General features: G+C 42.0%; 1 protein-coding gene across 6 annotated transcripts in view; it reads left to right on the top strand.

Moving 5' to 3' along the window:
• ldlrap1b (low density lipoprotein receptor adaptor protein 1b) overlaps positions 1–11,578 on the top strand; it is a 32,821-nt gene extending 21,243 nt beyond the window's left edge. The window contains exons 6-10 of one of the 6 annotated variants that reach the window (XM_047611033.1): positions 3,887–3,982; positions 6,707–6,801; positions 7,217–7,251; positions 8,870–8,901; positions 10,108–11,578. In XM_047611033.1, the coding sequence (XP_047466989.1) occupies positions 3,887–3,982; positions 6,707–6,801; positions 7,217–7,251; positions 8,870–8,901; positions 10,108–10,154 (305 nt within the window). In that variant the 3' untranslated portion in view covers positions 10,155–11,578. Of the gene's footprint in view, positions 1–3,886; positions 3,983–6,706; positions 6,841–7,216; positions 7,252–8,869; positions 8,902–10,107 lie in introns of all 6 variants that reach the window. The other 5 variants (XM_047611032.1, XM_047611030.1, XM_047611028.1 and 2 more) reach the window with 5 other exon arrangements.
• The last annotated feature ends 4,943 nt before the right edge of the window (positions 11,579–16,521 follow it).

The following is a 16,521-nucleotide window of genomic DNA, read 5'->3' as shown; positions in this document are numbered from 1 at the left end:
CCCTCTCTCTCTCTCCCCGACAGATACAGCGGCGGTGCCATTGATCCCGTCTGATGCGAAGGAGCCCTTATTTATTCAGTCCTTTAGAGACGAGCGATTGCAACTGTATGAAAATTCCTACCCCCTCTTTCTTTCTTTCTTGCAACATTGCTACCCCTTCCTTGTTGGTTGGGAATGCTTTTATGTGGGCACATTTCCTTTTCTTGTCTTTTTTCTTTTACAAGATCAGTGTCATGGACTCCTTGCCTCACGCCTCTTCATTTTTTATTTTTTTATTTATTTTTTGCAATATACTACAGACAGCCATACCACTTTTTATCCTTAATCTTTGTCCCACACCGCATTTCACTTTCCTCCTCTCATCCCTTTTCACCTCTCCTCGAGGTTTTCTAGGTGGGTGTAGTATCCCTTTTAATTTAATGACATGTTTTCTCCTAGTACTCCAGGTTGTGCTAGGGGTTACGGAGAGGATAGGAGGAATATATTTTCAAAAGGAAGCTGCGGTGTTCTCTTGTGACACGGGAAGAAAAGAGAGCTGAAAAAGAAAAAAAAAAATCCTTTCGAGTCTGTTTCATTAAAGTTACAAGACCCCGGAGGATCAGGGCAGGAAGCGGGGTATCCACCGCACGCCTGTCTTGTTTCTCGCCGTCTCTCCTCCACCACCCAGAGTGGTTCTCCGCAGCGCACCACACATTCCTGACCCACATTCCTCCGCATATTAAAGCGCCCATCTCTGCTCATAAATCTGCGTTCGGATAGTATTCACTGTAAATACTACGGCTTTGAACTGGAATGTTCAGAAGTGAAGTTGACTCCTTGTGTAGCAGCAGCAGCAGCAGCAGCAGCAGCGTAATACTCCAATCACACTGAACACTACACACTGGAAAGGCCATGAGGAGAAAACAGGTGCCTGGGGAGATTTCTGTTACACTGCCATCTCTAAGCTACCCGTTCCCATGAGATTTTTTTCTTTTTTTAAACAAACGGTGGTGATGAAATAAAAATGTCTCCTTGCTGAACGAAGGTCCTTTTGGAATAGGCAGAAATGGACGTCTCATGTGGAGCGACAGCTCTGAAATCCTTATTTACTGTGCGTCAGCATCTTGACCCCTGTGGGACTTATCAGTAGCACAGAAGGTCTTGTGTTTTTTCCGCAATTAGTTTGAGTATATCTTCTTAACCTCCGTGTCATTGGAAATTATATTTTAGTTTAGGCACAGATGGGTGTTTTCTAAGTCCAAATATCTGGGCCTCTATTTGTCCGTCGTGTCAGCGGAGGAAATCTCTTGACAGATCGTTGGTCTTAACAGGAGTGAAAACATTTGACGTTGACAGAGAAAAATCCAAAGGACAAGCTCTCCCTGCATGAACTGATGCCTCCACGGTGTTTCACTTTAATTGCATGATGGAAAATGCAGCTTTGCAATAATAATAACAATAATAATATTGTTGAAGCCCAACAGACATTGAGTTTAGCTGCACACTGCGCAGGTCTCCAACAGGGGTTCCGCGCCCCCTAGGGAGTCCACGGTGGTACTGCATGAGAATCGCAAAATCCTTGGTTTATTAGACATTATATATATATATATATATATATACATTTTTTTTTCATTTCTTCAAATACATATTAACATGTCAATCCTTTTTTATTATCCAAGCTTTGTGGTTATGTGGTCTTTGAAAGGCCTTGCAGGGGACTTTACGTCCCTCATGGTACAATGCATTTTCTCAGAACAGGCAAATAAAGCAATCCTTTTTCTTCATAGCTCACATTTACGGCACGTGCTTGTGCAATGTGCGTGAGATGCATCTGCACTCTTCTAGCAATTGTGAAATTAGGAGATTAGATAATACATGGCAGAGAGAAATTACCTAATAATCTGCATTGACCAAAAAAATACATTGAATGACGGTACACGGGAGAAATGTAAAAAAAACAACAACTATCCTCTCACCACAAGAAGTGATGATGCAAAGACAATATCATGCGCAAGATGTACACACTTCATGATGGGGAAATGTTTTTCAATGTAGCAAGAACTGTTTGTGGTTAACAGTTCCCTTCAGTATCGGTAATGGAGACAAGGGGGGGTTTTATAGATTGAGTGTAAGATGAGTGTAATAAGACCCAAAGGCCTTAGTAAGATAAACGTTTTTTTTTCCCAGTCTCAGTGAGCAGAGGTCACAGGTGGTACCTTTAAACACAGTCAATTATTGCTTTTATGATTGGAGATGATGTGGAAATTTGTGGAAGAAAGGATCGACCAGGATGTAGACATGATGATCTTGCACAGAGAAACTTTTATTTAGACTAATCTAAAAAATGAGAATGCTCAGCAACTTTTAGAGTCTTCTAGGAGTTTAAAAACCCTCTCAAAAACAAACCCTCCTACATTTTCCTGGTGGATGGAAAACAGCCCAACCCCTCATGATTCAGATGTACTCTAACACAGTGTTTCTCACTTCCGGTCCTCGGGACCCACTGCCCTGCATGTTTTCCATGTTTCCCACCTCCAACACACCTGATGGTGGGCGGACGACCGGAATTGAGAAACACTGCTCTAACAAATACACAATCAAAATGTCCATTTTGTTAGTGAAGCTAACGAACGAACAAACATTCTCTTCTTCAGAACTGACTCAGCAGGGAGTCATGTCCAGAACATTTTAAAGCTTAGATACTCAGGGGACAGGCAGCTGAGTGAATTCAAAACCTCCTACGGAAAACCTGTGTAAGCAAAAACGCAGCCTTTTGACGAATACAGAAATAAGACTGACTTTAACATGTGCCAACCATTGGCCGTATATACTGTGGACAAACCCATCGTGATGTCACCTACTGGATTTTGAACCTCGAAAATGAATCCCAAAGCGGCACCATGTTGGATGAGCTTTACTCCGCCCACACTCGGATACTACTTAAATATGTATACGGGTGTCGTATTGGGGTGGAGCTAAAGCACGTTGAGACCCTCCCACCCAATTCCTATGCTACCTGTTAGTTCAGGTTTACCGCCTGTCACTCAAAGCAGGAATGCCCTTAATTATGCAGAATTCCAAACCTTAGTAAAAAGATACAGAAATGAATTATTACAAATTAATTATCATCATAATCAAACAAGGCTATAGCCATACGCCACCACCTGGATGGAGAAAAATATGACTGCGATACATATGAGAAATCCACCATGAACTTCAGTGATGTTTGAAATTAAAATCACTTTTTTTTTAATAAATAACCGTAGTAGAGTCCTCAAGTCACTGATACATTATGTAAACAAGAACTGATACTATTTTCTAGGCCTCGTGCCACCTTAATCTCTTAACTGTGTTGTCCTGCCACAGTACTTCCGCACACTTTCGCAGCGGTACGTTCCTAGATTCCAAACTTTCACTTCGTAGGAGGTTCCGAAATGCCGTATAATCAGAGGCTGTAAAGCTGCTCTACTTGCCCCATGCTAAGTTTAGAAACAGAGCAGTGTCACGCAGGAAGTGCACTGCAAGCTGTTGTGTTGCACTTGGCAACCTCAGAGGGTGCCGTGCCTCCTCGGTGTCAATGCGGCAGGAAGTGCACTTCTTGTCGTTTGAGATGTGTGAAAGTGTTTGAAGCTGCGGTGGACCCTCTCCTGTAGGTTTCATCTGTGCTTTAGATTAGTTGAGCGATGGCTTTAACCTTATCTGCCAAATTACCGCGACTGATTTGTTTACGCATATTACATGCTCGGTTAGTGAAACATTCAATGCCCACATTTCCAGCTGCCAGAAAAGTAACAGCTCCTGCAGCAATGCCACGATCACCCCGTGGTGCTTTGTGAATGACAAATCACTTGTCTTTACCGACTGCTCTTTTTTTTTTTTTTTTCTCCCTTTGTCCTGCCACACAAAGAAAAAGAGAAACGAGCGAAGTCGGGTTCAGACGGGGAAGGAGCCAGCAACTCCCAGTCGGACAGCTCGGCCAGCCTGGGCAGCCTGAAGGGAGGAGGTGAGTCATGTCACCCATCATCACGTCTCTCCGTCTCTCTCCGCTGCCTCTGTCCTCCTCACCCTCTCTGTCACAGCGAGCGTAGCCTCGGGGGAGAGGAAGAGTATTCAGCCAACTGTCAAAGATTGGCCTATATTGAGGCGGCAGGTCAGATGACAACAGTCTCCGCTTCCTTGGTTATAATGTCTCACAAACATAACAGTGGAGAGCGAGTGACATTTTTAAGTGATTGTGTACGATGATAATGATGATGGCCTCTTTAATTCGATAACATTAAATGTTCATTGCTGTTTTGTGGATTCATTAAAGCAAATCTTGGTTCAGCAGTTCTATTGACATTGTACGATAACAGATAACTCTTATCGTGCTCGCACAATAGCCCGACTGTGGAGCACAATCACAGCCCAGTTTGTTTGAAACGCATTGAAGAGAACTAGGTTTTCTATGACCTCAGTGTTCCACCAGAGTTCCTTAGATTTTAGACGGGGTCATGCCCTCCATGCATATCGCTGACATCCAAAGAGTCGGACAACCTCAAGGCATTATTAGTTCAATGTCCAAGAATCAATGAGAAGAAGTGCATCCTTTTGTCAGAGGCACGGTAGTTGTACACTCTTATTCTCTTATTCCTATTTGTGTTTGTGCCTTTTTCTGTCACACTTTGTTAGCCAGCGTCCAGTGTCGGCATTGCCCCGCATCCGTTTGGTATTGGAGGTTACAGTTTGGGACGGGCAGTCTTATTTTTGCTTATTTATTTATTTGCGGGGGAACATCAGCTTTGTGCAGAGCTTTCCCTTCTGTTTAGCCAGGTGGCCTCCAGCCACGCAGAGAGAGATCTCTCTAAATCTGTTGGGACACTTTGTTTTGGCGCGGCGCTCTGATTGCGTGGCATTTCACGGCAGATGCGGATTTTAAGGATGATCCCCCGTGAGAAGACTCAACAAAGCAGGGGTTGGATGCAGATTTCTGCTAACTGAGAGGCTTGATGTCTGTTTCTGGACTAATATTATCCCTCTGACCATTTGGTGGGTCATTTAGCTGCCAGGGAATTGGATTTCTCTAAGGCAAATTGGAGTAATTGCCGAACAGAGTAATACACTGTGCTTTGGAAGCTTCTGAGTGCATTTTGAACCAGGTTGAGCGACGCTCTCCTGCCAAAGGGTTTTAGCCGTGAAGCAGTGACTGGGGACGGCGGAGCTTTAGAGCTTTAGAGGAAGGTTACATTCAGATGCTCTGCACTTTGGCTGATCAAATGGCAAGCCTCTGAGTCAGAGAGACTCTCAGGATTATCAGTGGTGTTGTCAGAGGTGAATCAGCTTTATCCATGAGACATGATACCCTCCGCTCCGTCCCGCTGCCAGGCCTCTAACGCTTGGTTTTACACTCTCGAAAAGGGATCTACGCAGAGATACTTGTGCGCTGTTGTGTCGACATGGTTCTGTAATTACGCCACTGACACATGAGTCAGCTGTGATATAGTTTTCTGTGTACTGCAAACTGGAACCTGACAGATCGCATGAAGTTAATAAATGTTGAACAACACTTCTTTTTGTTGAAATCACTGCACACCATTAAAGAGAGAAGATCTGTAAGTAGATGGTGTCTATGGGGAAGAAGAGGGGACGTTCTTCTTTGCTTTTCCCACTTGTGAACGAAGAAAAGCATTTCACACCAATCGCTATTGCTGCACGCTACATCACCAACATGTATTGACATTATCTAAGGAGAGGTGGTCATCTGGCTACGACACAGGGTATGGAGCTACACCGCACCTGTTGGTGTAGACCTGGCTTCAAAAAATAAATGCTACTCGGTGTGTTAACCTGATTGTTAGAGGGATTTTGCTCTATTTACAGGTTTAAATGTAGAGCTGCTAATTCTTTTTTTCCCCACAGCAATTAATCCGATTACTATTTGCCAAGATTCTTCCCTAAGTCCAAAGTGACATCTTAAAATTTGACTGAACACCAGTTCAAAGTCAAACTGTAATTTGCTTTAACACAATATTTGAAGACCTAGTCATCAAAATAGTTTCTATTATAGATTCGTGTTTCTTCCTAGAGCACCACTTCAACCTTAACAATAACCTTAGCTGTTCCATCAGATGAATCCTGATCCTTTCACCACGAAGGACGACTCCGCATTATCACCCCCCTCATGACTACACAGTATTCCTCATGCCTTTGAGCCAGTGTAACTTTATTCCTTGCTGATCCCTTTGTCTGTGACTTTTACTTTGAAGGAATCCAAAATCTATTCAGATATCAGTAGGGTTATCTAGTTTCAGACTCACCGTTAGAGGAGTAATTCTCCCGTTCTCCGTGGACAACATTAGCCTAAAAGACGGGACAGAAACGAGTGTTGACACACATTATTGAAACACATTAATCATCAGGCAAGGCCATTACAAGCCAATCCCATTATAGATCAGCGGTGTCAACGTAGTTAGGCGTAAAAGTCAGGGGGTTACTCAGTGCTCACTAATCACAAAGTGACAGTGAGCAGATGGCTGAATTGATGAGATACATTAGAGGTGTAATAATGAAAACTGAACATTAGTGGATAGCGTGGGATCGTGGATCTTTTACGTACATAAAAGTGTGACAGTCACAAGTGCTGATCATATGCTTACACGGAACAAATGTATCATTATGTTGTCGTTGTTTACTGACTGGAGGCTTAACTGTAAATTTTATTATCTTAAATTGTGCTTGTGTTTTTCAGAAGTAGCCACCGGGAAACTTCTGGATTTGGCGGAAGGAGCCAACATGGGGCTGGTCCACTCAGGAACAAAGCAATCTGAATCGGATCCCTTTACGGTGCATAATCACGCAACAGAGAACAACAATATTGTATGGGTAAGACAAGAGCCGGGCTGGTCAGAGAGTTTCAGTCGTATGGCTTGATAAGATAAACTCTGAGCAGGAAACACTGATTGACTGACCACAGGGTCTGGTGAGGCCCTGTACCTGTGGTGGGCCCCGCAGCTGTACCGCTGCCACAATGAGGTGGACAATGGCCCATTGAACAGAACAGGTCTTATCGAACAGTCGCATAGTCGGAGAGGATGTGACTTAGCTTTACTTCTCCTTTGAGGATGGAGGAAAGTAACAAGAGGTTACTACTGTAAATGCATGTGTGAGTGAGTCTGTTAATATGTCGTGATTAGACGCTGTTTACTGATCATCTCTCGGGGCATAAAACTAATAAACATGTGTCTGTTGTGTCTGGCAGGAGTTGGAGGACGGTCTGGACGAGGCTTTCTCAAGGTGAGGGGAAGTGTAAATTTGTGTTTTCCTCCTCCTCTGATAAACAGCCGCACAAGCTGCCGTTGAGGGAACAGGCGCCTGCAGCGTGGCCCGCTCTCGTAATCAGCTCTGGCCTTCCCCGCCCTGAGCTCGGTTTACAGGCCGACACCCGCCCAGAGTCATGCTGCTTTTGTAGGCTCCGTTTTCCATCACGCTGGATTTCACGTGAGGTCAAGAAGCCTGTGATTACAAGCGTTAGCTGCTGAGGGACACTTTAGAAACCCAAAGGAGAGCGGCTTATTTACACTGTTGTACACTCTTCGGTTTTATTGTGATAGCAAGAAGCCGTATACATTATCCGTGTTGATTGGAATTCCCTAAATCCTCTGTCTGCCATCAACAGACTAGTCAGAACAGATCCGGAGTCCATGTTCAGGTTGCAAATACAAATGTTTACAGCTATTTGTTTAGGGCCGCTGTTAAGACGCAGCCCCTTATTAGCATGTTTATATGTTCTGCTTTTCATTTCCTGTGCTAATTAGGCAGGGGCGCTCTTATTTTCTCACTTTAATTTATTAGCGGGAGGCCAGGCTTTATGGTTTCTGTAATCAAGCACTAAGAGGCCATTTTAGCCCTGTTATCAGATGATTATTTGCGCGCACACACTGTAATTACATCCTAACGCCGTTACTCTCCCGCTCCGTGATTAATGAGGATGCTGCCAACATAAGCAAAGATGCACCAGTTTTGTAGCCTATTGTAACTGAAGGAAATTTAGGGCCCCATGAGACAGGTTGACACCTCTGATCCCAACGTCCACCGGCACAATCGACTTCTCCTGACAAGGAGAGAAGGGAAACTCGGAGGATGACTGAATGATAATGTCTGTATTATCTTTAATTTCACTGTTGGATGTTCTGCTCTAGGATTGAAATAATCCCCAGATGAATGGATCGTTTACACAGGAACAATATACATGCACTTTCTGTACTTTCTGAGTCACAAAAAAATCAATATTATTTTGGGAAAATAAACCATAAGTAGCAAAATTTAGGGGTCTAACATATTAATTGATATTAAGCTGTAAGGTGTACGTTCTCAGTACACCTTATATAGGTTTTAGACTGGTGTTGTTTTTCTTTCTTTTTTTTTTTTTTTTTTTAGAGACAACAGTGTGTGAAAACAGCTCACAACCACTAGGTCTTATATTTCTCTCAACATGCAGGAGATAATGCAGCAGGCAACTAAGAAAATGACTCTGTGTTGAATAATATTTTGTGTTTGATCAGGGACATTTGAGTTCTCTTACAGGTTTGTCACTATGCCTCTACATGAGTAGGTTATGTGCTTATGTTGTCAGGGACCAGTGTTGTAGCTATTATAGGGTCTTTACTGCCATCTGCTGGCTGCTGCTCAGTAACTGGAGGTTTAGATTAGATTTTTAGCTGAGGACAAAAATAAGAAAACAGTGTAATATTTGCATATATATATATTCTGTTTTGTGAAGAGAAAAATAAACCTGTTTCTAAGCATTTAGACATGAGGCCAAACAGTGGCCACATAAGTGCCCATTAACTTGCTAGTAAGGCAGTCAAGTTTAATTGTTGCCTGACTTGTGATGTTTCCTTTGCACCCCCAGCCGCAGTCTGGATAGCTTTGAATCCTACTCAGGTAACAATATCATTCACTGGATATTGTGACTCCCACCTCATTCTCCCCTCGTCAAGTCACGATTCAAGTCCGCTCATCTGTGTGGATGTTGGTCTTCAGTCAGATTTATGAAGACACGTGTAGTTTTGTCATTAACATAGATCAGAAACTGACTTACTGTAAAATGCAGCGAGGACCAAACCTCCCTCTTTTCACCATTCATGGTTTAACACGGCAAAGGAAAGTCTCTCTGCCACAGAACCTGATGTTTCCTCCACTGTGTCCATGTCCTCATCACAAATGTTGTGGTTCCGCTTCACGTCCCATCACCTTTCACTGTGTTAAAACCATGACACTGAATGAGAGACGTCGCTGTGAATGGAAGTGTTGTGTGTTCACATGTAGGACTAACACGTTTACAGTGTAGAATAAGTATTCAGTATGTGGGATGTTGGATTGTCTTTTAGGCTGTAGTTAAAGTGGACGACGTGACAGCTGCACAAACGTAAAGACACAGCTCACGGAGCGCCCCTGGTGGCTGTCTGCGGTATGGGTCATAAGCTCTACCTCCATGTTAGTGGATGGGACTTTGGCCAAAACACTAGTCTTTTTTCCCCACGGATGGTTCCTGTCATTTTAGGTAGTTAATATAATACCGATACATATTCAAGCGTCCATTCTTCTGAGAAGTTTTGCTTTAGTTAGTAATTTGAGGCTATAGAAACAGGATGTGACATGATGATGAACATGAGGCAGTTCATAATCCAGCATTTCTTTCAAACTGGTGGGGATAGAGAAGAGTGTTGCACTAACCAAATGCAAAAGTCGGTGACTCATAGGGGAACAGTGGACGGGTCATCTATAATGTGACTCCACTCTCAGACAGGACCGCTCAGTCTCTCCAAACTGGCAACGTGGTGCCACCCGTATCCCCAAGACACCAGCATCAGTTTGACCCGTCATAGTCCATATTTTCTGCAGTCTGTAGATTCTCATGATCATATCATAAGGGAATCATTTTATTACGCATCTGGCCACATGTGACTTTAGTTTTGTTTAGTCATGATCTTCTCATTACAAATAGGATATCCATTTTTATGTCCATCCTCTGCTCATACACTTTTTAAAGTAGCAAACTATCACTAATAATTAGACGAATTGTGATCGCAGCCCAGATTTAATCGTATAAGTTGCTAATAAACTGTCCGTTTTCCTTTTTTCCTCCAGACTCGCTGAGTCTCGCACTAACCCCCAGGTCCTGGACATTGGGGTAAACCCTCAGGACTTGAACTCTGAAGAGTGCCTGTCCCCAGGCAAATGGGACCAAGAGGAGACGGACTTCACAGCACAAAAAGACACGTTCGGGTTCTAGTGTGAAGCCTCTGCCAAGAAGGGAAACCCAGGGAGAGATGAGGAGGAATGACGGTAGAAGTGAAGTGATGACATCTTGAAAGCTCCCCAGCTCCTCCCTGCTGCTCTCGCTGCTGCAGTCTACAGGCTCTCTGATGGTTCTTCATCCACGCGACCAGAGACGGACAACGTGGGCAGGCTGCTCGCAGAACAGGCCAAAGCAATACAAAGCAGCGTCTCCCTTTCCGACGGAAAACATGCAGTTACTCAATGTTGGTTACAGTCAGTGTGTGACTTCTTTTTTGTGTCTGTTTACCCATTCACGGTTGGTAATGTGTTTGTGGTATGTGCTCGTGTACATTGCGTTACAGAAAGCGTGTGTGTGTGTGTGTGTGTGTTGTGTGCGCGGATGTACGGTATATGAATTTACAAACTAAAATACGAGAACCATGAAATGAATGGAGATTGGAAGGTCAACAAGGAGTGCTGTTTACTATTTGATTTACTTAGAGACAGAGAAATGAAACAGGATTAGAGGGAAAGTCACCAGTGAATGTCACCAATGCACCAGTTCCTACACTGGCTGAAGCACTTACGTTACTACCTATGTGCTTCAAGACTTCAGCCTTTCGTAGGGCAACAAAAGCTTTAAAAAAAATATGTGTGTGCATGTGTTGGTCAGAGAGCGTTTGCGTGAAAAATGGATGAGAACAAAGTGACAATCTTATTTTTTTTCTACTGCAAAATCTATTTTTGCACTCAGCAGTCATCATTAAAAGCACACATTTCATTTAAGGGAATTAAATGTCAATAAGCATCCAAGTCGTTATTTAGGCTTATATATATATATACAGTGCCTCTATTCACTCTTCTCCTTCAACTTTAAAAAGCTTTTTACAGCTTTAACTCATCGTGCTCAAAGTTAGATTCCCGATGCTTATTGGTTATTGACATGCGGATTAAAATGTTGCATCTCACAAGATTGACCAACCCTGGAGAGAAGTATAAAACTCCACATAACACTTTTGACTCAAGGATTAGTATTGATGGTAAAGTGGAAGAAGGTGGAGAGTTTTGTTACACTTCAACACAACTTTTAACAGGTCAACTCATAGATTCACAGTCGTAAAACAAACCAGGCAGTCCAACAGGATCAAGGTGTATCAGCACTCGCCCCTATATGTTCTTTTATGTTGTACTGACATTCATAGTTTACTGTTTTGTTTGCATTTAATTTTTTTTCCCCAAGGGATTTTCCCAGTGTTACTTCTGACATTTGTTCATGTATGAATTTTATTTAATTCATTAATTTACACAAATTCCAATAAAATCTAATTGTGTTTGTTTATGATGCCTATTTCAGGATCCGTTTATTATTGTATGAAGATTCACTTTCGGGTTTGTGTGTTTAAAAATAAGTATAATCTGAAGATGTCATCTTGTGTTTTATGAAGTTCTGATGCTTACATCATCACATTATTGTCTTATTTGTTGACCCAATAACTAATTAGGGGGCTGAGAATTTGGAGCCAATGCGGAAGTACCAAAATGTGCAGTTCCTTCTTCAAAAGGGAGCCAATTCTCACGGACCTCCATGTTTAAGTGTCCCACTCTCTAAAGCTAATTCCCCTACTGATGACAAACTGTCAGGTGAATGTTTTCAATAATTCATCCGTTTAAATGTAGAGACCCAAAGTGCTGCATACGAAGGTTTGTGCCAATGTCAGCAGGGATGGATGCTCTTTCAACAGTAGCCTCAGGTTTCTCCTCAGGTAATGGCAACCTCTGTTGTTTTCGTTCATTTTGGTGGCATATACTGAACAAATAATGACCTGCTGCACGGTCAATTGCATCGAGAGACTAATGCCAATTATTTTTTTCGGTAAGTGAAGTTTTAGTTTTTTAATTTCATGTTAAGTGTTAACCGGCTAATGAATTAGCCTCGGTTTGAATTGAAAAAAAAAAATAAAATAAAAAAATGTTGCGCGCAGACCACAGCAACAGTTATTATGGTAGTCAGATAGGAAAGGTTAGCGAGGATGTTGCGCGCAGAGTGTTATTACAGTAGCCGGTCGCGATGCACAGCTTACAGACGGTAACAATATGTCAAAAATAATGAAACGGTAAATGTCCGTTTCTACATTTCATCTTGATGCAAAAGTGGTTGATTGTAGACTTTGCTACTTCAGCTCCTTTCTGGACCTTATGCCGTGACCTACGTACTAGATCTACCGTAATATATATTTGTGAGTGATGTTTTTTTATTTTTTTATTTTACGGCAACAGTTCCGCTTGACTCATATGCTTTCACAAGAAAGGGCAGTAAAGTTGTTACATATGCTGACACCTGCTGGCTGGTTCCTTTAAGGCTCAACTCAGGAACCGTACAGTCTATGGTCCATGCGATGGACCCATAAAAGCACAAACCGCAAACAAACTAACCGGGGGCGGGCTGGCCATCCGTGTGATCCCAGCACGCAGACATCACCTGTTTTTTTCCACCTGCTAATATACTGTTTCACACTGCAGCACGGTAGGTGGCAGCAGTGCACCTTTAAGTTGGATGGCAGCGGCCCGAAAAAATACGAAAAATTGCGAAAAATTTGGACAGTGAAGCCGCTAAATGTCGCAAATTATCTGAAATGTTCAGCAGCACAGCACAGCCGAGCAGCCCGAGGCACTGATTCATTTAATATTAGCGCATCCAAGAGATGATAGTTCCACTGTAATGATAGGACGAGGATGAGCTGTTCACAGACAGTACTGGCACATACACTGTACTGAACTCATAGTTGTTTCTTACTTTGGCATTGAAAAAAAAATCGTCGAAATCACTTATGAGAAGGTTTATGACACACTTTAGAACACAAGGGGATTGAGGGGACATTTCATTTTCATTTAGAATTTTATTATGAACATGTAAATGAGATCACATGAACAGAAGCATATGACCCTTGTGTTATGTTGCAATGCTGTGGAAATATATTAAAAACTTAGGGTTTTTTCCTTCTTTATATACACTACTGGTCAAAAGTTTTATAACACTCCAATATTTCTGCAGTTTAATGTCCCATTTTAATGAAAGTGTAGACCGAATAAACAACTGAAGTTAAAAATAATAATAATAACCATGAAATCAATATATAACCCAAAATCTATCTTACATTTTCGACTCATCAAAGTAACAATCTTTGGAGTTCTTCCCAATTTTGTTGCTTTGCTTTCACTCATCTGTCCAAGTTCATCACAAACCAGCTCCATGGGGTTAAAGTCTAGAGACTGGGCCGTGAACTCTATGTTTTTTAAGTTTTTCATCCTGTTTTTATCCTGAGGTAGTTCTGGTAGAGCTTGGACTAAAGTTTTGGGTCATTATCTTGCTGTAGGATGAAGCTCTGACCAGCTATACCAGAGCCCAGCCAGCATGTCCATGTGGGGCCCACGAGGGTGAAATATGGGCTATGTGGGCACTGAGTGGGCATGGGATTGAAATGGGTAAATTTAGTAGTATTGTGTGTTTGAGGTACATGGGCCCCACATGTGAAACCCATGTGGGCTGGCTGTATGAGCCCCATAAGAGATGTAAGTGGGCTAAGTGGGCTTCGGCATAAAAAGGGCACATTTTTTGTTGGGCCCCATTTAAGGTCCAGTCTGATCCCCCTTCATGCCGAAGTGGGCAAAGATATGAGGCCTACATGGGTCCTGTGCAACTCAGCAAGTTGGGCCCCACCTGAAACCCGGTCAGAACCTACTTGGGACCCTTATCTGCAGCCCACTTAACCCTTATTTCTTGAAGAACCTGCCTTTTGTGTTTTGTGGACTCAAACTGTGTCAAACTGTATAGTCCCTCGGAATATGAATCTTTTAACGGAGTACAACTCAATAGATTAAGAAGTTTAACTTTTTAAAAAAATAAATTAATAAAATACATGGATTTTATTTTACTGTGAAAGACGTATCTGGTTTTGTAATGTTTTTGTATGCATGTCGAACAACATCAATTAGCAAATGTTTGCCAAGACTGAATAATACTACTAAGGAGTTTATCAAGCATTTAAAGAGTTCCATTTATGCTGCATGTTATGTTACTCTCATTTGTTAATACGTAATGCTCTCATTGCTGTTGTGCCACATATGAGACTTTGATACACCATTTTCCATGGTTCGATGATCATCTGAATGCTATCTTACATAAAACTGCATTGAAAATCATATATATTATGAATGTGTAGTGGTTTCAGGCTTTTGATAGCAAGTATTTACAGACATGTCAACAAATGACTGTTTCGTAGAAATAACTAAATGTTTTTGATGACTTTGAGGATGTATCCCAGATTCCGCCTCCGGGCTGAAAGTACTACTTATTTTTAAATGACAAACCAACCGCAACATATCTGAAAATACCAGAGAAAATTTGATCACTTCCTTAAATTTCTAGAACATCGCTTTGAGTCTAATGTCGTCCTTGAAAATTTGCAGAAAATACATCGTTCGCTCTATATTAATTAAATTAGACGAATAAAAGCGCTTCAACAATTGACTGAACTGCTCAGTGCCAATGAACAGGTTCTATGTGACTTACAGCCTGGTTTCAGTGCAAGTTCAATCTTTCTTCCCTCATTCAAAGTGTGAAACGCAGGAGGTGTTGTGAGCATGTATGTGTATGTCCGAAGGCAAGCCCCCTCCAACCACATACACAAGTATGTGGTAAGTGTGTGGCTAGGTTGTAATAATTTCATTCTAGTTGGTGACATCGGTTGTAGCATCGACCGTGGCATCTCCCTGACAATACCAAAATAAAAGCTCAATCAAGGGAGCAAGCCGCATTAAAACACAGACAGGACAATGAAAACAAAGAAAAGCACACGACTTGTGAATCAGTTTCAGTGTGTGGTGTTATGGTTTGTCTGTTATAAGTCATATTGTACTCGGTGTTTTTGAAAAACAACGCATAATTTCCGTAGACTGCATATAAACGTTTTATTCTGAAAATACAGAAAAGGAAGACGTAGACGGAGACGCCCCCCTGTAAAACTGCTGCGTGCGAATGTTTGAACAAATGAGCAAGACCTGCGCCGGGAAGATGATCGCTGAGGTTTCATTCATATGTGAGTAAAATGTTAAAAGTCTTTGATTAAAAGTAAAAGCAAAACAAATGGCATGTGGACTGGTGGAAACAGGAACCACATAGACTGCTCATGTTTCACCGTTTACACAGCATTTCTTAGTCACCGGCTTTCGGTTGCATCATTCGGTCCTTATGAATCAGTGTCCGGAATGAAAAGTTCAGAGGTTGAAGTCACTGACAGTGCGTCAGATTGTGATGGAGCTGAAAAAAAGCAGTTGGTTTGATCACCACATGGACTCCCAGTTTTTGCATACAGAGTTGAAAACTTCCAGGGAGAAAAAAACATGTCTGGACATGTCCCCTATATATGTGTGTACATATATATATAAATTCATGACAATGTCGTCTTTTTTGGAAATCAAACTGTGGTCACTCTAGGTTATTATTGTGATTTCTCTAATTATGTGATTTCTCTAATCATGCACTGTGAGACACAGTTCAGTTATTACCTATTAGTTGTTCCCTATGTACACTAACCAGCCATTATGACCACCTTCCTGCCATTTTGTTGGTCTCCCTTGTTGGGAGTGGTCTCTGTGGATCAGGTTTGATCTGGTTTAGATGGGTCTAAGACCCACTGACTGATCCTGGACAGCGCCAGGAAATGAGTCACTTAAATGATTTCATTTTTGGGAAGTAGTTCATAATTGTCGCTAATGTGAGTGTGAGTGTGTGGGAGTACCTACACTCTAGCACACTACTGTACAGTAATATTCGCAGTGAACTAAAAAAATGTGTTTTTGTTCCCAGTCGTCCTTCTGCAACTCTGCAGTGGGTCAGACATCACCTGTTCAGCCAATCAGGACCATAACCAAACAACCTACAGCATCATTGATGTGGATCATATCTTGGATTCCAAGGCAACCGACTGCGAGTATATGTTGATCAATGACGAGGTTAGTTGGATGAACCAGAACATCTTAATGTTTTCTAACATGATACATGGTCTATGTTTTGCTTTGTCTCAGTTGTAACATTGTGAGACACTACTTCTACATTCACATTCATTTCTAGTTCATTATTAGTTAACCTGCTGTACGATAGTGAGTCTCGTTTGATGAGCTTTCTGTATGTTTAGAATGTCACCATTGAATACCGCCGGGAGAAAATTGCTTCTGTGGAGGCACACAGTCTCGTCACCCCAGGCTGTTGGGAAAAAACTGTCT

The sequence above is a fragment of the Mugil cephalus genome, chromosome 17 (assembly GCF_022458985.1).
Source record: "Mugil cephalus isolate CIBA_MC_2020 chromosome 17, CIBA_Mcephalus_1.1, whole genome shotgun sequence".
NCBI classification, from domain to species: Eukaryota; Metazoa; Chordata; class Actinopteri; order Mugiliformes; family Mugilidae; genus Mugil; species Mugil cephalus.
The sequence above is the reverse complement of the archived record's forward strand: the minus strand, read 5'-3'. Positions and strand labels throughout refer to the sequence as shown.